The sequence below is a fragment of the Rhea americana genome, unplaced genomic scaffold (genome assembly GCF_003343005.1).
Source record: "Rhea americana isolate MKP2758 unplaced genomic scaffold, rheAme1 scaffold_4, whole genome shotgun sequence".
NCBI classification, from domain to species: Eukaryota; Metazoa; Chordata; class Aves; order Rheiformes; family Rheidae; genus Rhea; species Rhea americana.
The window spans coordinates 4,315,720-4,337,570 of NW_028186534.1; the positions used below are offsets into that span (position 1 = coordinate 4,315,720).

The 21,851-nt window shown below is 34.9% G+C and overlaps 1 protein-coding gene across 7 annotated transcripts in view; it reads right to left on the bottom strand.

The window, feature by feature from the left end:
* Positions 1-262: 262 nt before the first annotated feature.
* Positions 263-21,851, bottom strand: part of ZMYND8 (zinc finger MYND-type containing 8) — a 65,890-nt gene continuing 44,301 nt past the window's right edge. For 2 of the 7 annotated variants that reach the window (XM_085314003.1, XM_085314001.1), the window contains exons 13-21: positions 18,074-18,226; positions 16,707-17,210; positions 13,286-13,660; positions 11,028-11,218; positions 9,857-9,937; positions 8,771-8,849; positions 6,697-6,936; positions 6,364-6,521; positions 1,733-4,983 (exon numbers count right to left, since the gene is read on the bottom strand). In XM_085314003.1, coding sequence (XP_085170129.1) covers positions 4,786-4,983; positions 6,364-6,521; positions 6,697-6,936; positions 8,771-8,849; positions 9,857-9,937; positions 11,028-11,218; positions 13,286-13,660; positions 16,707-17,210; positions 18,074-18,226 — 1,979 coding nt within the window. In that variant the 3' untranslated portion in view covers positions 1,733-4,785. The other 5 variants (XM_085314008.1, XM_085314007.1, XM_085314002.1 and 2 more) reach the window with 4 other exon arrangements.

Genomic DNA, 21,851 nt, shown 5'->3' on the forward strand with positions numbered 1-21,851 from the left:
TGCTTTGATTTTTCTCAATTTGATGAGTTTAGATTCGAAAGTCACACACTTCTGAGACTGAACACCCTAACAAAGGTAACTATGATCTGGAGTCTGTGCAGAAATATATACTCATCCAGATTGAAGGAAACTGGAAATCCAGGAACACAAACCATTTTTCTAAAAGAGTTTAATAAAAAAATCGTGAAGTTTCTTGAAAAACTGGAGAAATCCAAAGCATATTGTGTGTGTCACCTGTATCAGTCACAAAGAAACACAATCATCGAAAAAGATATTTAAGTTTAATACAAATTTTATACAAAGAAAATGTGAAAAAATACTTCCATATGCTAAAAGCAATTATGCTTCACAAATAAGGCCAGCTAGGCTATTTTTGACACAACTGCAATTCACGAATATTCTGTTCTCGCTTTCTTCTTCTAACTTTTTTCCCTCTAATATGGGTACTAGCTGGAGACTGTACAAACCGCATTCTTTTATAAACAATGGGAGAAATCAACACGACTAAAATGTACAACAAAATGTACTGGAATGATATCATACAATTAATTTTCTCATATACATACATCACCTTTGCTTTGTTCAATGCTTTCGTTTTACACAACATACAAAATGGTACTACAGTATAAGTGTAACAGACAGCATTTTTATGGGTTACTTTCTCTCATACTGTACTGTTTCATGCTTACATAAAAACATAAATTCCATCATATAAATAATACATGCTCTGGCCCAGCATCAAAAGTCCTTTACCCATGTTTCCTGATCTATATTTTTCTCCACATCTAGTTCTTGTTCCATTTGAAAAACATTTCAAAGTCCTTTTTAGATGGTTTTTTTAAAAAAGAAAACTGAACTATGAATCATAGGAAAAAGCTCTACTTTTCTTGTCTTTGATATCACTGATCAGAAATCATGCTATCAGCCAGCTGGTGTTACTCTTTCCAACTTTTCTGATATTAGGCTGAATTAAATTTAATTTGTTTCCTGTAAACAATATAAATTTTAACAGTCTGGTCATTGTAAAAAAAACAAGGTAAATACTCCTCTTTATGTCTTGCAGGTCCACAGATTGGAAATGTCATAATTTGCCTAAGACAATTAACTGAACAGATACACTTCATCATTTGGTTGCACAAAAAGAAATCTTAAGAGTTTCAAAGTGCAGAAATTGTTCTCAATCCAAATGCAAATCATGTTGTTCACTCTCCTGATTACCAAACATCAAGTGATTTGATATACAACTGCAATTTCCCAAGACCAGTTTTCAGTGTTAGCATGTGATAAGGCTGTTTTAAACCTTCCTTTACCAACTTCAAACACTCTTTATAAGTTAAAGTCAATACAAATATAAAAAGGAGATGGTACTCTAACTTTAATGACATCCACAAATTGTACATTATTTACAGAAGAAGCATAGATTTAACATGGATCTTACCTGTCCTCTGCTTTTTTAAGCCAGCACTAATGCTTTACATTAATGTAGTGTAGTAAATGCTTTGTACACATATACAAAGCTAAAGTCTGAACCTTTGAGGTTAATCCAAAGAACTGTGTTTATTTTTCACATTTCTATTAGACAGATTTATTTATTCCAACAATTGTACGGACTTCTTGTTAGCAGTTAGACTCTTCGTACTTGGACTGGCATTGTGGTCTGAACATACTGAACTCCAGTTCTCATTGCCACTGTCCCAGCAGAAGGACTTACCACTACAGGAATGGTCTGTGGATTAAAACCAAGAGAAACATATTGTTATATTAAAGGTCACATAAACATGACCACAGAAACAGAGATTTATTTTCCAGGGAAAATCCAGAGTAAGTTCTAATTTTGTGCAAGAATTAATACCTTTATTACCACAGTATTACCTCATTCCAAGAGAGAAATTAGTGTTTTACTCACTTTCCTATGAGCCAAGGGTTTTTTCTTTATTACTATTACTTTATAATTACAGGAGAAGGTAGGTACTGTACATACTCTGCCTATGCTTGGAGTATTTGCTTTTCAGTTATTAAATCCAGTTATGTATTTGCCCTAAACTAATACACATGGAAAGCGAAAAGGGTTAAGAAAATCTTTTGTCATTTGCAAAAGAGTTTTGATGAATGAAACTGGAGTACAAAAATACCCTTATTTAAAAGCATATTCTCATTACACATTACTTAAATCTTTTTCCCCAAAAGAACTCCTCCATGCATTCAGTTGACACAGAAGAGAACACAGAACATTTGTTTGAACAAAAAGTACTTTAAGTTAACTTTTGCATAAATCAATAACAAAACCATCAGCATTACTGGAAACTGTCTTGTACTCCCTGCAAAAATACTAATATAGAATAAACTTTGCACTTTCATCATACAGATCATGATTTAGAAATTTAACAATGGAAGTTTCAGGACATCTCTATAGTAATAGATTCTACAGATGGAGAGACAAAGGCACAAGAATGTTAAACAATCTGGTCAAGGTCACATCACTCTGCAAGATCTAGAAAAAGATTTATTGAATCTTGAGTCTGAATCTTAACCTTCCTCAAGAAATGTGAGGAAGTTTAGCAATTCTATACCATACAATATGTTTTGATACAGTTTCACTGATGCAAGACTGATGATCAAACAAATGCATCCATTTCAGCTCACAATATTTTATTGTGGAAGAAACAAGAAGTGATATTTTGAGAAATCTGAAAGGGATGCACAGGCCTTTCCCATGATGTTAGAGTATAATTCCAAAGAGAATATGGAAGAAGAAATACAAATTCACTGAAGCCCAATGTTTCCCCACACTGTTTTAAGGAACCACATTAGTGTTTTTAYGGTATTCAGCAAAGGTTGTGAATATCCCTACAGAGATTACAGCATAGAGTGTTTATCAGCGACTCTGTGACAAAGTCTAATGTCTTCCAGAAGCCTACCATTCCATTCCCTGGAATGTAAAGATGATGAATTCATATTTTCACCACATTTTAACTGCAAAAAGAATAAAAACTAAACATGGAATAAATCTGCTAGATAAATTCAAGATTACTGCTATTTGGTAATCAAAGGACTTCAGATGTGTAAAGAGGAAATGGTACAAAGAAGATTTACTGGAAGTTGTTCAGAGGAAGAAATTCCAGGTTGGAAACAAAGTGCAAGTTGAAGCCTAAAGAAGCCATTATATTAAGTCATTATTAGTACTATAGGTGGGAAACTTAAGGTTGCCACAATGATCTTTTAAATATACACACGTAGACAAATGAAAAAATAAGTTTCATTTCTTACAGTGATCAGGATATGGAATGTGCAAGACTCTTTAAATGTGTTAAGATCATTCCCTGAGAGGTAATTTTTCCACCTCTGACAGTTTTTCACAAATGTACATTCTGCATACATATTAACATGCACTAAGGTTTAAAAATATTTAAATTGCACGTGCAATCAATAGCATACAGAGCGCCTGTAGCTGTGCAAGACTTATGCAAATATGTGTACAAAGTTTTAAACATGCACAAATAAAGGCTGAAACCTTTCAAACTTTCCAATTATGTTTTACATAACTCAATATGCTTTGTATTACAGAAAACTGATGAAGATAACGGCTGTTTTTCTCAACATAACATGAAACCACTTTATGATCATAAAACCTCTCAGCTATTCACAAAGAATCTAATTTGTTTGATGTTTGCTATTCATTTTAAAACACATATAAAACCTTGTTATAGCAACTCAGTCTAAGTAACTTAGGGCCAATCTCGTGAAAATGCCCAGTGCTCTCAGTTGAGATAAAATGAGTTGAGTTAAAATGCTGTTAGGAATGTGAAAAAAATCATGACACCCACTAAAAGCAATAACATTTTTGTATGGAGTATGATGGCTATGAAATACTGTGTATATGTACACACAGACATATATACACATCCACACATGTATGTTGCTGCTGCCACACATATATGTGTGTATGTGTATAAAATATATGTATATGTAAATACAATTTACTATACACACACACACACACACTTGTATAGTAAATTAGGCCTCACAATCACAATATGAAAATTAATAAATTATTTAACTTCAGTCAAAAAATGAACTGAAGTTACTTAAACATGAGTTTCTCCTGTTGAGCCCACTGCTGAAACTGGACATACAGTTCAGTTACCAGTGCAATGAAAGCATTTTTCTTTTTGGAAAGTAGAACGTCAGCTCAGATCTCACACTCTCTGAACTGAGCACTGCAGAACATGACCAGTTAAAAGAATGTGATATTATGGCGCATTAAAATACAAAAATGAACTCACTTTTGTCCTACCTCTGGTGACTAACATTAGGAAATTCGAGAGTCCTCGGTTAATTTTCAATGGAAAAAAAACCAAGATTGATTCCAATGCTATTTCTGATAATTTCATAATGCTAATGTACAAGACTGCCTAGGAGATGCACTACTGATGAATGTATATTTTCCCTCATAGTTACTGAGATGTCACAAGAATATCAAGCATAGCTCAGGATTAGTTAAATCTTTTTAGGATATCACAGACAAAAAGATATTTAAAAGATATTTAAAATGAATTCCACATATTTACATTGATGTTGTGGCCAAGTAAGTACATGAAATGGACAAATAACTAACATAATAATGTATAATGGAAGTCTGACTGTCCTCAGTGCCCTAGCTATAGTTAATGACAATGTCTGAACCCTTGTTATAATCAATGATGAAATGAAAGATATGCCAAGGGTGGAATGTTGCATGGCAAAATAAGACATTTTGCACTGCAAGTTGAGACTATACCAGTGAATTCATATCTTGATAGAACAGCAGATGGAAACGACCCCCCAGAAATACTGAGCAATTTTAATGCCAGGAACAATGCTACTGCAGACTTTAAATGATGATGTTGTACTTACAATTGTGGGTTGAGTAGTTGGAATATAGGTGGTGGTCTGCGGTACCTGGACCAGTTTTATAGGCTGGTTGCTTGTCACACCTGTTGCTATCTGCAGAGACAGCACAGGCAACCTCAGTAGAAGTCTCAGCTTTTACATAAATTCCACCTAGTTATTATTATATGAAATTTATGTTGGATGTTTTGTGTTAAAATTTTTTTATCTTAATGAATTCACAGGTTACTTCCTCGTTAACAAAACAAAATTCAAACTATGAACATGATCAATGTATACAGCATGATGTTTCAGCCTATGTGAAAGCAATTCCAGATTTGTATAATTGGAATATTCCCTGGCAGAAGTCTTGGTAATTTGACCTTCCTCTCAGTAACGCGAAGGATGTGCAGCCACAACAATGCATTTGAACATTGGCTGAGCCACAGAAGTTCAATTAGCTTCACCAAAGCATTCTGGTGGAACAGCACATCCTTCTTTCCCTTTTCAAAACTGTTTCCCAAGTTACTCCTTTGGAGGACATGTCATGTCCAGAGATACAACACCAGTCAGTACCAAAAGTGCCAAGAAATGAACACAGCTCTCTACTATGCTTCCCAATTCTAGAGGACTACCTCAATGAGACATCATGCTGGAATCACAATACTAGTGAAAAACATTAGTTTGCTTTTGATATTTTAAAATACAACAAGGCTCCTAGTGATGTGGGRGATCATGTGAAAGGGTCTGAAAGATCAGCCCCCCATAAAATTTTTCATTTAATAAACCTTGCAAGGGCAGAAGAAAAACGCTGCTGAAATTGGTAATAGTCAAGCCCTACCTATGAAGCAGAATCTTTTCTCTAAACATTTTTCTATATATGCAATGTTAAGTCCCTTTTATTAGAGCATTTGCTCATCCTTGCCTACTGAATGCTATCAGAGTAGATGCTATGGAGGATATCGTAACTGCACACTGCTCCGTTAACTGTAGATCCAGGTGAATTGTTGTATCAGTGTTATGAAACATTGTGGTACCCTAGTGGCAGTCTGTTGTGATAAAGTAAGTTGATTTGAATGCAGGTCTTGAGCTTGGCCTCTGAACCCCCAGGCAAGAAGGGCTTGGAAGTGCTGCAGTCAGTATTGCTTATCAGAAGGCAACTTGTATCGAAAGATCCAGACCAGAAGCTACACTGATGGGTCCTGGAGAGAGAGAGAGAAAGAGGTCCAGTCCCCCTTGGCTGGAAGGATGAGTCAAGCCAACACAAGGTTTCATTGGGAATGAGTGGAGGGGAAAGGGTGTTCCCAGAGGACAGAAGGAGTTTTTTTGCCAAGACGAAGAAAAAAACCACAACTCCCTATCTCACTCCCCAAATCACACTTTTTGAAATATACAAATGGTCAAGAATTCCTGGCTGATCGAGGGAAACCTTTAGGGGTAGATTTAAGAGAAATCTTACGTATTACTTTTGTTTGAAGTGACTACAATGATACTCACTGTAACACTCTCTTTGCTTTTATCGGCTGAACCTTCCTTTTCCTTAGGGACGCTGGCTGTTTCTGTGGGTGCAGGCTGCACACTCGAACTGGGCTGGGATGATTTATTTAAGGTTTCTGTGCTAATTTCAGTATCTGTTTCCTGCTGTGTTGCAGTAGCTAAAATTTAAAAAGAAAGAAAGAAAGAAAATAATCACTACTCATGTACCAGTCCACAGTCACTCTTCTTCGCAGGCACATCTGCACCCATGCAAATGAAGAATATTGAATCATTGTAAATTCCGTCTACCCTAATTCCCTCAGTTGTGAAATAAACAATCCAGAGCAAGATTACCTGACTGTGTGCAGGATTTCATATGCTCAGGCCAGTGAGCTTGTTGGCAGGGATAATCACAGTAGCTGGTATTCCAACAGCAATAAAAAATGGCCTCTTTCTTGCAGTTGGCACACCACTGCTTCTTTTTAGTTTCATCCACTGCTTGCTGCTTTTCCAATTCCAGCTGCTTTTTCACCTCAGCAATCAAACGATCTCGTTCCTGTTCTAGACTCTGACGCATTTCAGCCATTGTTAGTTCTACTCAAGATACAAAGAAAGATAAGTTTGCATATTTTCCCAATAGAAATGTGCAACCCAGTAATTTTTCTAAGATTAAAAATCAATATGAAATTGCAGCTAAATGCAACTTAAAAGATTCCACGAGCTTGGCAATTTCTGATTCACACTTCCTGAACAAACAAGTCTTCCATCCCCTTTTCTTACTCTGCCAGCATCATTTTTACCCTTAATCATTACCTACCATTTATTTAACACTTTACTCCTAGATGTCCCACAAAGGATCAGAATGCAAGTGTACCAGGTGCAGCATAAACACAAAAAGCTGCTATTAACCGATTTTGTTTTTAAAAGACAAAAATGTCTCCACAGAGAATCATATTTCTCTCTCTTTCCTTATGAATAAGTAACAGCTGATCACTTTTTCATTGTACTGTGGTTTCTTTACAAAGAAAAATATGGAAGTTGCAATAGGGACATCAATAAAGCTGTAAAGGCATACCACCACTGGAATAAAGCTGTAAATTTGAGTCTAGCTTTAGGACTGCTCTGAGCAGCACCCATTATTGATGTAGCTGTAAACGGATACCTTGGTGATCATTACGAGTAGGGAGAGACATAAAGTTTAAGAAAGTGGGCAAGTATGAATAAAGCATTCCAATGGCAGCTATCTTGACTTAGGATGAATCTTTTGAGTCTTCTGAAACACTCTGAAGCTGACATACTTTCAAAATACTATTAAAGGTGTTTATTTAAATCAGTACTGTAGGATTGGTGACCCCAAAGAATTAAAAAAWWTTTTTTTTTTTTAATTTCTGACTTTAGACATTCAGTCATTCTGTGAGAGGCAGCCAAGATGTTGCTGTACTCAAGTAATTCTGAAGAGTGCTATAACTGGACTGCAGAGGTGGAGAAACTGGCCTGCTCTGATTTGAAAGAGCAAAATGCTATGAACAAACCAAAGGCATGAATTTGAATATGGACCTACTCAGTTGCAAAAATTCAGCCCTTGGTTCCCACCTCCATTCCAGATGTGCTCTGAAAAAAAAAGGCAAAAGGTGGACTAGGATAGTATTATACAGTCCTAGGGCAGTTTGGATTGCATGTAGGTTAAAGGAGACCAACTTTTTCTCACTCGATTGCAACCTTTTCACCAGCCACTGGATTCAATAAATATACTTTAAGAGGAGACTCATTTTAACTGCCCATATAGGTCAGTGAATGTTGAGGTAGAAATCTTCCTCTTTGGAGGAATCCCTTCTATTTAAGCCAGTATTTTGATCTCTTTTCACTGACAGAGTGGCATCAAGACTGAGTAAAGGCTGAAGATCAGTCAATTTATTTTAAAAATAAAATCTACTGTCAACAAGTCTGAACCACAATGTCCGCTACAAATTCCATGGATCTGAGAGGACGCACGTGATCCTGCAAGCTATATTGACAGGATCTATTCTGTCATATCCAAATCCATATTACTATGGATATTGTTCATATAAGAATTAGCACAAACTAACCAGCATAAAATACCTCTAACGGAGTGTCTTATAAAGACAGGTTATCCAATGACCCACGAATTAAGAAATGAGTTATTGTGTCCTTACAGAAGTCCTCTGTAGCCTAAATTCCTCTCACAGGGCTAAAGTAACATCTGTTGTTTACTAAGATGCACAGATAAAAGTAACTTTGAATATGTACTGGAAAGGTGTCCGTTAACATCATCATAGCACATTCTGTAATGTCTTCTATCCTTCACATGGACAATTTGTATTATCATATGACGAAGGTAATGTATACCACAAGTATTTTCTGTTTATGACCAAGACTGACAAACGCTTTTGGACTGYTGGTTTCATACCTAGATTGTGCTTCATTTCTGAGAGTTCTTGTTGATGTAACCATTGAAGTTTTTCTATCTCAATCCTCAAACGACGAATCTAAATATTAAAGAGTTAAGATTTAATAATAACAGTGTGCAGTACATAGTAATTATTATATAGAGAAACATGCCCAAAATAAAAAGCCCGATCATCAATTACACTAAAGCTCCTTTTCATTAGTATGAGAACCATAGTCAACCGAAATCCAAAGTCTAAAGTATTCTAAATGCCTGATTTTCCTAGAAAAGTTCATTTGAAAACATAAAGCATTTCTATTAAATTTAGTCTTGCTTCCTCCAAAATTATTTGAGCCTCAAATTTCTCTGACTGGATTCAAAATCCTGTCCCTCAAGTTTTGTTTCTATTCGTTTGTATGCCATTTGATTTTTTTTTTTTTTTTTTTTAACTAGACTAGGTTTCAGAAAGTATGTTTTTCATTCACTGTGGATTGGAAATACAAATATCATTATTCATAATGGTAACTTCCTTATTTTGGTCAAAACAAAAACAAACAAACCATCAGACACTTCTACTCTGAGCTTTCTCTTGCTCATGTTTGTACATACGTTTACACTGTATAATCAGCTTTCTCTAAGCTAAAAAAAAATTAAGATAGCAAATCTAAGTAAATGAAAATCCTCTTGCTCTGGTAGATAAATATATGTTTTAAAAGTGATATGTAACAATTAATTCATTTCCGATACCACTCTGGTAAATTCAAGCAGAACAAGACACAAAAACGGATTCTCCAAGAAGCTAGACAATTAAAATATCTTTAAGGATCTGGGCTTGATGGCTTACTGCTTTTTTCTGCCTAGCATGTAGTGCCTCCATTTGATTGTTTTCAATGTATTTTTCTACCAGTTTAGTCATGACTTCCTCAACAGCACAGCTACTAGGATTTCTAGACAGTCTTAACTTAGAATATTTTGCAGGTACAATTATAAGGTATGTATCTCTATTTAATTACTGAATACATAATTTATACATATTATACTATTTTACAACTTTCTAAGTTAAATATAAGCAGTATTGTTTTGCTTTTTTTTTAATTTTACACTAACCTCAGCTATTGTACTTCCAGTGGTATTTTTAGAAAGATCATTATATATTTCAGTCATTGTTCCTTTGATGGCATCCATCATCTGAAAGACAAAAGGAAAACCTTTCTTTGATGTACGTTCTTAATAGATCTCTATTTTATCCTGCTTTTAATCAAGCTAATATTACTTAATATTACTACCAACAATGCCACATACCCATATACATATTTGTCTGAGTCTGCTTAGAAGGCAGAAGAGAAAATTTTGAATTAGGATTCTGATTTTTCATGTGATGCTGCCAAGACTGACTGTTGCACCACAATCCTGAGCTGGTAAGCTGATTTACTTTCTTCCCTCCAGGAAATGCCATTGATTACGAACAAAAAAATGTAACAATAAATTTAGGGAAGAAATGCAATGCAATGCAAAAAAAGAATTTAAAAAGACATTTACTGACAGTCTTTATCACTGACAATCCCACAAAACACATACAGTTGAGGAGGATATTGAAAGTTGATAGTCAAAATTAATTCTRCTACTTTTAACTTTTGGGTACTCAGCTTTATTACTTTATATAGTATTAGCTTTTACTTTTTAATTTTAAGATCTAAGAAAGCATACCAAAAGCTAATATCCCTCCCCTCACTGTCACTATTCATTATGAGAATACATGTATCACCATATATCTTCTCATTTACAACTTGGTTTGTTTTAATGCATGAATATGACAAGTTAACTTATGATGAAGCCATACAGTGTTTTAAAACAGCACTATTTCTTTCATATGTGTTACTGAATACAAATGATTAAATATTAATGTTACTGTAAATTTGACATTTTCCTAAATACTGAGGGGATATCTACACCTTTAGAAGGGTATGGGACAAAAAATGGTCCAAAACACAGTGCAACATAACAATAAAAAGCAGCTGGGGAAACGTAACAGGGAACAGATATAAATTATCAGGGCAACTGAAGTGTATTCTATATAAACTGTGGCATACAATGGCAGTGTTCAGTCAGCTGTACAATGATGGCTGAGCTCTATCACCAACGTGCCACTGATACTGCCCAGCAGATATAAATCTGCCACTTACAACAACCTAATGCTTATTAATTTCAAAAGAAAATTTTTATTTCAGAGTTTGAAATTTCAAAAGTAATTTCATGGAAAACTTGCTCAAGAACTTACTTTGCTAGTATATTTAGCAATATCTGCAGCCACATCAGCTGAAGCTGTTGCTATTGGCAAGTCTGTATTAACTGAAGAAGAAAGTGTACTTGCAGATCCAGAACTGGTAACCATAGAAATAGGCTGACTACTTGTAACCAAGGTTATAGTTGATGTAGAAGTGCTCTGGGTGATCTCTTTTTGTTGCACAGCTAAGAAAAGAAAACATACAGATGATTATCGAATCACATAATGCATATGAAAATGAACAGGCAAACTTCTAACTTTAATGTCTATTAAACGTACACACATAGCCATTTCTAAAGATTGTATTATCTATAAAATAGTGCCATATACTCAATTATACAGCACCCAGCCACTGAACATAAACAGTTATTAGGCTTGAAAGCAACTAAGCAAATACAACTTCCAAACTTAAAATTTTTAGTGTGGCTAATGCAAAAATCTCCCTTGAATCTTCATTTATCCCAGTTTTGGACTTCTCCATTCCACTTCCTAGGAATTCACTTCCTAACCGCTAAACTTGGAAAATTCCTGACCAGTATCATACATATGAACACAGGTTAGTCTTTGAAATTTTCATTTGTCACATCTTTCAAGTTTATTAATGAATTATTTTCTTCTTGCTTTGGAACAAGATTTTGTGAGTCACTGTTCAAGAAACTCTGTTTTAGTCTTACTTCCTGATGCTGTTTCCATAATTAATGCTATTAATATTGTTAGTTTTCTGTTGTGACATGTTTGCTATATATAAAATCCAGCTCAACAATAGCCCTTGATTGGCTGCAGAGCAAGGGATGCAAGGTTAGATTAACTCATTAAAGCAGTTCTATTCATATTCACAGTGTAAACTCAAATGCAGGATGAGAAACCTTTGCTCACCCTTCCTCATTATCTTAAGCCATCTTACTTCAAAAATGAGAGTAAAAATCAAAATAAGAAAAGCCTCACCTTTTCATCCCTAATGAATCTCAGACTTTTTTTTATTTTTTTCATATTTCATATTATTCATATTTCAATCTATTTTTAGTGATTCACATTATAAAAGGTCTGTCAGTTGCTTACATCCTCAAAACATATTTTTTGGAAGTAAAAGAACTTCTTCAAATTACCTATATGTAGTATTCTTTCATTTACACCGATTTAATATATAAGAAAGCTATACATTTTACAGTATTTTCATCTATTTCTAGTCTATAATACTTATGACAGAACATAGCTATGATGCACTAAATAGTAAATATATTTAAAAACAAACCTAAATACTGAATATTTAAAGTTCAGTCTGTACTATTAAGCCCTTATATAGAAGTATGAATCTAGTAAAAATAAGAATTCACAGATTTTCACATTTATTTTTCTCAATGAATATTCTGGATCAAAGCCACAGTCTACATGTAGAAGGATACTGCTTCTTACTCTAAAAGGACTGTCACAAAAGCAGTTTGGGAACATACAGACATCATGGATACGTGTATGTATGAGCTCCTTGTTACTTACACTTCTCTCCTGTCAGAAATTAATGCCTTGACAGCAGTGTTAGCAGAATGGAAAATATTTGTATCTATTGGACAAAGTCAACAGTCTAGTTTATTAACTTGAAATTACTAGTAAAGACAGATTTGCATAAAGTTGCTTGTCTGTGAAGTGAAGCAGTTGAGGCACAGGCTTATATTAGCATATGTCTATTACTAGGGAAACCTCTGGCAAAGGGATGACAAGAAAAGAGTTGTGAAAACATTTCAAAGTGCCATTGCTGTTTCAGTGTACTAGCAACACAGTCCTGTCAAGTTGATTATTCTCATTAGCAACAGGGATTTCAAAGACCAATGCAGCCTAGGTAATTTCTCTGTCCTCAAATTATAGTCTATGAAAAACTGAACGAATCAGCTTCTGGTCAGAAGGAGCTAGATACAGTTTGTAGATAATCATGTAACTGGAACTGAGTTCCATGTAATCTAGAAAATAATTCAGTTTGCTCTTCCAGATCTATGATAGTTGAGAATGGCAGAAATATATATACAGATACACATACAAACTTTTTGTCATTATAATAAGCAGGCATGACTCTAAATACACACCAGAAAAAGCAGGTATGGTGAATAAGCTGTTGTACTTTTAAAGTCACTTATCAGAGTAGAATCACACTTTGAGATTTTGTTTATATGGAGGAATTCCCGGTTAGGCAGCCTTGGAGCACTGAGATCACTACTGGGGAATTATGGCATCACTGGCACATTGAGTTAGAAAGTGTATACCTTTAACTGCTTGTCTTGTCTGATATCTTGTCCCTTGAGAGGACTGAGGTTGCTGTGACTGAGACTGCTGGCTCTGCTGCTGTTGCTGCTGTCTCTGCACCTTCTGCATGTGCCATTTCTGAGAAGATGTCTGAAATTTATTTGAGGAATTCCACACTACTCGCTGCACAGCAGGCGCAGTTTCCTTAGGTAGTAGAGGCCTCTGCTTTTTCACAGGGCTTCCAGTGGCTGCAGATGGAGCACTGACAGTAGAAGTAGCACTAGTAGTCGCTGTTATGCCAGCTGGCGGAGTCTGGGCTGCAGAGCGGGTAAGTACTGGAGTTTCTGGTGGAGGCTGAGTGCTTGCACTAGAAGAAGGTGGAGTTTTACCTACGACTAAACAAACGTAAAATATAATACGAGCTTTTCATCGTCTCATCTGATCTATAATTTCCTATCTTCTTTTTTTTTGAAAAGAAGAGTAATATGCATCTCCCACTGTACTCTGAATTATTACTTCTTCAAGAAGTAATTGAAATTCTACCAGTAAACTCATTTACTATAAGGTGGTGGGAATTCAGAAATGCTAGCCATTAAGTAAAACAAAAAGTAAAAAATTAAGAAAATCAGCCTGACTTTCTCTGGAAGGTATGTGAGAGGTTAGCATCTGTTAGGATGTTTGTGAGTTACCACTAACATCTGTTATTCCAATTCTTTTAAGAAGAAAAGTCAATACACTCAAAAGGAACAATCAGCTAAAAGGAAAAATAATTTTTCTTCAAATTTTAAATTTCAACCATAGCAATACCAAATAAATGAAGGAACAGCATGTTAAAAAAAACCTTCAAGACAAAGGTGAACTGGTATTGACCATCAAATACAGTGTATTTAAGACTTCTACACTCATTGTAAAGTCTTTCAGAGTTTATAGTTTTTTCACGTACCAGAACCTACTCCCCTGCTATGCAGCCTGACAGGAAAACATTAAAAAAAAAAAAAAAAAAAAAAAAAAAAAAAAAAAAAAAAAAAAAAAAAACTCTTCACTGCAATGGTTTGTGAATTATTTCAATAGATGTTCTCAAACATATTTTCTTGTTATGACTGATATGACTTTAGCAAGTCCTCTTCTGTCTTTTAACAAGCTGCATTAGCCAGAATAAAACTGCTTACAGACAGACCTTAAGCAAAAGTTCTTAAATAGGCAATGTCATTAGGCCAAGAACTGGAATATAATATCCCATCATTATCTGTTTGTCAAGTCAGGAAAAAAAAAGGCAGGAATTCTCAATCCATAACAAATAACAAAAAGGTAACACTGGACACATGAAAACCTTGTTCAGTTAAAAGGAATATGTGAGAAAATTATTCACACTAGAGTTGTGATACCCATTCAGGACCTTTATCCCTTCAACAAAGCATGGCAATAAATAGTTAAGCTTTGTTCTGTCCAGTCAGCTCCTTCATCGTTGAACCACTTGCAGCTGAGAAAATCCTTACAGAACAAGTAAATAAATTTGAAAATCAATTTCTATCTGTCATGTACAAGACTGTCAAATAGGCAAAACRTGAAAATTAAATTGTTTTAAATTCAATTTCAACTTATAAGAAAAATAGCATATTCTCTAGTCATGCAGCGGAAGATGTAGAGTTTGACTTCGATTAGAAATGGTAATTCCTTGTGATTCMCTACTGCCCGCTCTTACTGAGGATTCATCACTTGTTGAATAACTGGTACACTGGGGCCCACAGAGAGGCATTATATATTCCAGCTCACCTGGAACATGTTAATTTATTTTCAAAATCCAGTGGCTAGAGAATCCTTTTCTCTCACATGACCAAAACACTAAAGAAATTGAGAAACTCCCTTCCTAAAGGTCTAGAGATCTTTTCCCTCCGCCCCTGCAAAAGCCAAAAGTAATCCATCCCCTTTACAGCACCAACTGAAAAGGGGTAATGAAGCTGGGTGGTTCTCTTGGCAACCTGTCTGAGCTTGGGGCAATTGATACAACAGGACTCTTGATCCCACTGGCTCCAGTACATTCAAATGGACATGAGCTAATCTTCAGGAACAACACATTTTAGGAACTGGATGATTCTTCTTAAGTTATGGCCAGGAAGATGATGCCTGAAAGAGAGGGCTGCTGCATTGTCAGTTTTCAAATAAGGGGGCACAGACCTTCAGATCTGCATGCATCAGGTCTCCTCAATGAACAAAAGGATTTTAGTGTCTGAGAATCATGCATAAAGATATGAGCCTTGGAATCATGCACAGGACAATTTATATCTGGAGAATAATCATATCATTTTTATATAACTATTTAAACCCACTTTTAATTTCATTCTTTTGCCTATGTATCAGAGTCAATTTTTAGCCTGGGTAACTTACTATTTCAATCATCACTAATTTAGGTCACAAATTGAATCAGTGATTTGGAAATTAATACAGCTGCCTTGATTAATCAATTTTTAAATAAAACAAGAAACAGAGAAATTTTATATCTCCTCAAAGTAATATGTCTACCATTTTTAGTTTAATGTGTATGTCTATTTTCTTGACAATCTCATAGTAGTATTTATCCATTGAATTCCATTTTTTAAGATTCAAAATAGAGAAGCACTAAATAAGCTGTCTTCTTAGTATACTTAGCAAACTGAGTGAAAACATTATAAATGTTTTAAATAAAATGATTGAGCCAACATGCTATATAACATATGAGAGAAAATAATATGAAGAATATTTGTTTTGAATCTTATCATTTCAATTTGTTCTGTTTTTCTATTTTTTTCATCAAAAAGCTAACATGCAGAGCACAGATAGCAACAGCATGCTACTCTGTAGCTCAGTATGCTTTCTTTTTACTTCTACTGACACATGAAAGCACTAAGGGACCATACATATGATTTATCTGTTCTTTTGACTACCAGTGACAGTGTTTACATTAACTTTAACTGGACATTATATAACTTATAGTATAGATTTAATTCCAACTTCTGCTGCTGCTATGATTTTGGGAGGTCTATGGAAATGTTGAAGTTTCAGGTGAACGTAAAAATTTGCGAAAAGAACTCTAAATTGGTGACAGAACACATTATGTACGTTTACGGTTCTATGCTGCTGAAAGCAAACTCAATGAAAGACTTTTGATTTGAATGAAAAATCATTCACACAAATCATTAGTTTTGGCAGAGTTTTTTTTTAAATATTTTAATGCAGTAAATAAAGAGTTAACTGCTAAGGCTTCAAGTTTCATTTAATTTGGTTTCGATAATAGTCCTTATGTAAAGTGTTAAAAAAAAAAAAATCACTCTACAATCTTGTTTAGGAGGCACCTTAATGCGATAAAAAAGTTAAAATCCAAAGCATCCTGTAACCTGGGTTAGACAATAGTGCTAAAGTAAAAGGGAGGGAAAAAAAAAAAAGAACAGAAACATTTCACCCTACCATCTTGTTTAGAAGGCAGCTCTTTAGGCTCTTTCTTGGCTTTCCGTCCTTCACGCCCGCAATGATCATCTCCTAGATCGATGACAAGTTCACTCTCAGAATCAGAGTCCAGCCCTAGATGCACAGTTGGAGAGTCTGTTTCGTCTTTACCTTTCAGTTTTTCTTTTGCAGGATGTTGCAAACTTTTTCCCTTTTCAGAAAATTCTTTTTCAGCATCTGTAATTGTCTTTTCTTTAACTGGATCATCTGTTTTCTCCACTTCTGGACTTGTGCATTTAAGTTCTTCCTTGTCTTCATTCTGAGATAGGGGCTTAGGTTTTTTTTTCAATGTCAATGATTCTTTGTCACTTCTTGCACCTTCCTTGTCCTCTCCATCTTCTTGATCATTCTTTGATTTCTGATCCTCATCACTATATTCACTGTCACTGGTGTCAGATTTTTCTGAATCTTCAGAGTCACTGTGTTCTACTGCAGTATAAACAGCTTCAGATATTTCATTTATTCCTAATTGTGGGAAGGAAGGTACATTCCACACTGACATCAGACTGACTGACATTAGCAAAAAAATACTCTATATACTAGAATAAAATACATTCATACCATTATCTTAACTGTCAGTCCTTAAGCTTTCAACACCTCCCTTAGTGACCTATCTCAGTATCAAAATATGCAAGGATCACCTTTCACATATTCCAAATCGTATCTCTTTTGGATTTAACAGTCCTCCTTTCACTGCTTTTTTTTCCTTTACATGCAAGTTGTAGACTTGTTTAACCTAGGACCAATGCTGATAAATATGCACAGGAATAATTTTTATCCACACACCATCACCGTAAAAATCAGTAACACTACATAAGTAAGCTCAATCAGGTAAAGAGATTTCTGCACATACAATTTTAGACTCCATAAGTGTTGTTAGAAGAAATTATAATTTTTAGTACCTACAAAGTCTTTAATACCTGCTAAGTGCTGTAAAGTACTAATATTTTGTAACAACATCCAGCTCCTGTGTGACCAGATATATCAAAAACATGTGGAATTGGAATGAGCTAGGTATAGTTTTTGAATTTTTAAAATTACAAGCAAATAGTAAGACTATAATTCTGGCATACTATCTAAATCAGAATGGTACAAAATCAGATTAAAAGATGAAAGCTTTTTGACAAAAATTTGAAACATTTTCTGCTACACTTTTAATTAAAATAGCTAAGTACTATTTGCCTGAAAGAGTTCAAATATCCTCTGATTTTGCTTTAATGCATAAAATACTTAAGGATTTACAATTTCAAAACTTTCTTCAAACTCTATTCTGAAGTTTCCTCAAGTGTATGCTTCAGGTTTCCATTTAATTCTTGCAACATACTTACCAAGTTGTGCTTTACAACTCTCTATTGTCTTGTCAAGATTAAGCTGGAACCTACTACGTATCTGCCGTTTTGGTGAAATGAGTGGCACAGGAGTGGACTGTTGTTGGACTGACTCACTCAACTCTTTCAGATCCATTTCAGCTTTACTACGATCTGAAAAAGGAATTAAGAAAAATATTTTACAAAAATAAACCCCGTTAACTGTATAAGACAGAAATTTTACTGAGTAACAATGCAGACAATCTGAAACATATTTCATTTCTTTTATAACTATGGGCTGCAAGTCCTAAATAATATTTCTAAAATGACTACTGCAAACAATGGTTTTCTCCTCTCAGATACTACATATTTCACATTCAAACTGCATGTATTCACTATGCAGAAGTTACCTCTGTTATGTGAAATTATCAAGAAAGCATCAGTCTCAGTTTGTCGCTTATCTGACAATATTTCCAGGAAGCTGCTGCTGTTAGTTACTACTAGTAGTACATTTTTGCAGGGATCGAGAAATCAAAAATAGAAATACTAACACTCACAATTTAAACTTCAAAAATTCAGAAGAAGAAAAATATAAATGTGGATGGTTATACAAGAAATTAATGATTCAAACTTGTCCAATATATGCCAGTAAAATCTCTTGAGCTCTGCCATATATTTAAGTTTTCTCTCCCAAACAATACAGACCTGTCTGCAAAAAATACAGACTAGAGCGCTCAACCTAAGTATGTCTTTGCAACTAAGTTTCACCTTTTTGTCTCAATTTTTCCACACAGGTGATATTTCTGTTCCATAGTCCTATCCTCTACTCTTTGTTAAAATGCTATTTGCCTGACAGTCTATTAGTGACTCAGGGCACTAAATGAGCTTTGAGTTAGCTCCTTGTTTGGGGAGGGTACAGAGAAGGAAGAAGGACTGAAGAGAGGAATTGGGTTCTGCCAGTTTAGCTCCCTCAGTTGGATCATCACAGGATCAAGTAGGAACCAATGCCATATGCTGGAAAGAGGGCATGGAGAAGAGGCAAGGTAACACTGGTATAGCTGTGAATTTATGCTTCTCTTAGATCGCCACTGTACTACAGTTAAAGATGGTCAAGGTCAGTGTTGCCATTTTTAATTTTTTTATTTTTAAATATATAGGTAAGACATTTTTCTGATGTGCAATTCACAGAGAATACAAGTGAAAAAAATATGAAGGGCTGACATCCTCTGGTTTGACATTCTTTACACGTTTGGGCTTAATATCAAGGTACCTTTTAAATTTAAAATTTAAGTCATAGTACAAAATGGCTCAACCTCAGCAGTACAGGTGTGAAGAGTCAGATTTTGCCCCTCTCTCTACTACTAGGTTGCAAATAGAATCTATATTACAGTGAGAGAAGGTAAAGAAGGAAACATTAAAGCAGTTCACACAGTTCTTGTTTACTGCTAAAGTAACAGTTTCCCATCTTCACAGGAGAGGCAACAGCTTGTAGGTAGCAATTCCACAAGCCAAACACACAGCCTATAGTTTGGGCTGGTAAAACAAGAGTCAATCATCCTTTCTAGAACCAGTGAAAGGATCACAAAATTAATACTCAGTTTCACAGTCCTCATATCATGCTTCCATTCTGTAAGAAACTAAACATAATACAAACTCAGTTACTACTCATGTGATGTAAACTTTTAAGCTTTTGATCATTTGATCACTTAAGTACTTCCAAAAAATTTGCTGCTCTTTGTATTGGAGATGAGCTTACTAAATTAGGTTTCTCTTCCTGTGCACTTATAAACCAATAAGATCAATTTTAACCTTTTGTAAGAGATGGTCTTGAAATCTTAATTCAGCTCAATTCAGGAAGAGAATTTTCTGGATGATATGAAGTATACTGATTTATAGTCTCAGAAAATATTTGACAAAGGAACCACAGCCAATTACTGTATGGTCACCTAAGGTATCTTGTAACCTAGTGCCATCCTAAGACTGTTTTTTCTGACAGTGTTTTGGGTTTCACTTGAATAAGGAAATGGAGCTAAAGTTCTCCTTACTCTAAACAAGACTTCTGAGATTGAAAGCAAAACAAGAAGTGCACAAAACAGATCACCTCATTTGAACCAAACAGATGAGTGAGCCAAACAAATTACTGACAATTTCTGTTCAGCCTTCTGAAGCTTAATCATGTAATTTTATCCTAATTACTAACATGCAAGTCCTTATCTTGAATCATTTTTTTCTTCACAAAATGTTTTTCATCCAATTTCAACAAAACGAATGGATATTTCTTTCCACAGTAACCCAGTGATAATTAAAAACTATGGATCACTTAAATCTGGGTTCCATATACCATATAAGGTTCCATATTCCAGCAAGGAAATAACAAACTTACTTCATTTTTCCCTTCATAATATTCTTTAGCCAGCTACACCCAATCCACTCTACTTCCACAATAGTAACAGTAATACTGTGCTTATCATAAAATTTGATTTTAATTAAAGACTTCATAGTGAAAGAGATATCTTTTAAATGGTTTAAACGGGTCTTTTTTGTTTGCTCTTTAAAATTTAATAAACAGGCCTTTTTTTTTYCCCCCTCCCCACTTTGAGGAAACAGGACAGAATATGAATGACAAATCAGAGCACCAAAGAAATTAAGTCGAAACACAACTGCAGATCACAATTTAATTGAACTCTAGCTTTTCTTTAACTGCCCCAGAGAGGCTGAAATAACAATTGAATTTCAGAGTCTAACTTCCACCTAAACTGATAGCAAGTAGCTCTTTGCAATACAAAAATTAAAGTTTCCCTAACTTTTAGTCTAGAAAGGCAAGCTATTGGTAAAGTTTAAATTTTGTTGTGATGAAAGAAATGCACATAGAAATTAACTGTGTTAGTCTGTTTATTTTCTAAAACTGTACATTTTAAGAAACTGCAGTGAATTGCTTTCAACAAGTATTATTACAGTGCTGAAACAAGTTAAGTCATCTAGTTCCAGTGCATATGTAAAAAATAGACTTAATGTATTTAACCATTTCTTCCCTTATCTATTCTAGATAATGCCAGAATAATACCCTACAAATACTTACAGCACAATCTCATACATTTTGTTCCTTAGTGCTGTAAGGATGTATAGGGAGGACATCATTGCTGTACTAAAAGGATGTCCCATCACTGAGCTGATTGCATGGAATGGAACGTTGTAGCAAAGGACTATGAAAATCAATTTCCCTGACATAATACACAAAATGCACCTGCTGCTTAATCAGAGTTTTAGCCACTGACAGATTCTGAACTAGTCGTGTTCCTCTCGCCCCCCTAGAACAGAAACTGACTCAACCTAAGGGAAAACACCTGGGGAAAAGGGTAACTTTAGCACTTCACTGACATTCTGACATTCCTCAGATCCAGGTGCCACTGTTACCAGGTGGGGGCATTGCTACAGGAGGATTACAAGTCTGACTTCAATGTACTCTGTTCTAAAGCACAGTTCTAGTCAACAATTCATTATTTACTGCAGTGAGAAAATAGCATAAAGTCTGTGGATGATACAGAAATGGAAGCTGCTCCTAATTCTTTAGGAAAAGGGATCAGAATTCAAAATGTTCTTAATAAACTGCAGATGACTTCTGAAACCAAGATGCTGAATTAATAGCTATAAGTGCAAAATTCAGCATTTAAGAAGTGGGGAAGAAAAAATGAGGAATATCTTACTAAGGAACAATAGAGCAAAAAAGAACTGACGGCTCTTCAGTAAACATGAGTCAATGTGATGCTGTATTTCTATGGTTTTATAATAAGGTGTCTTA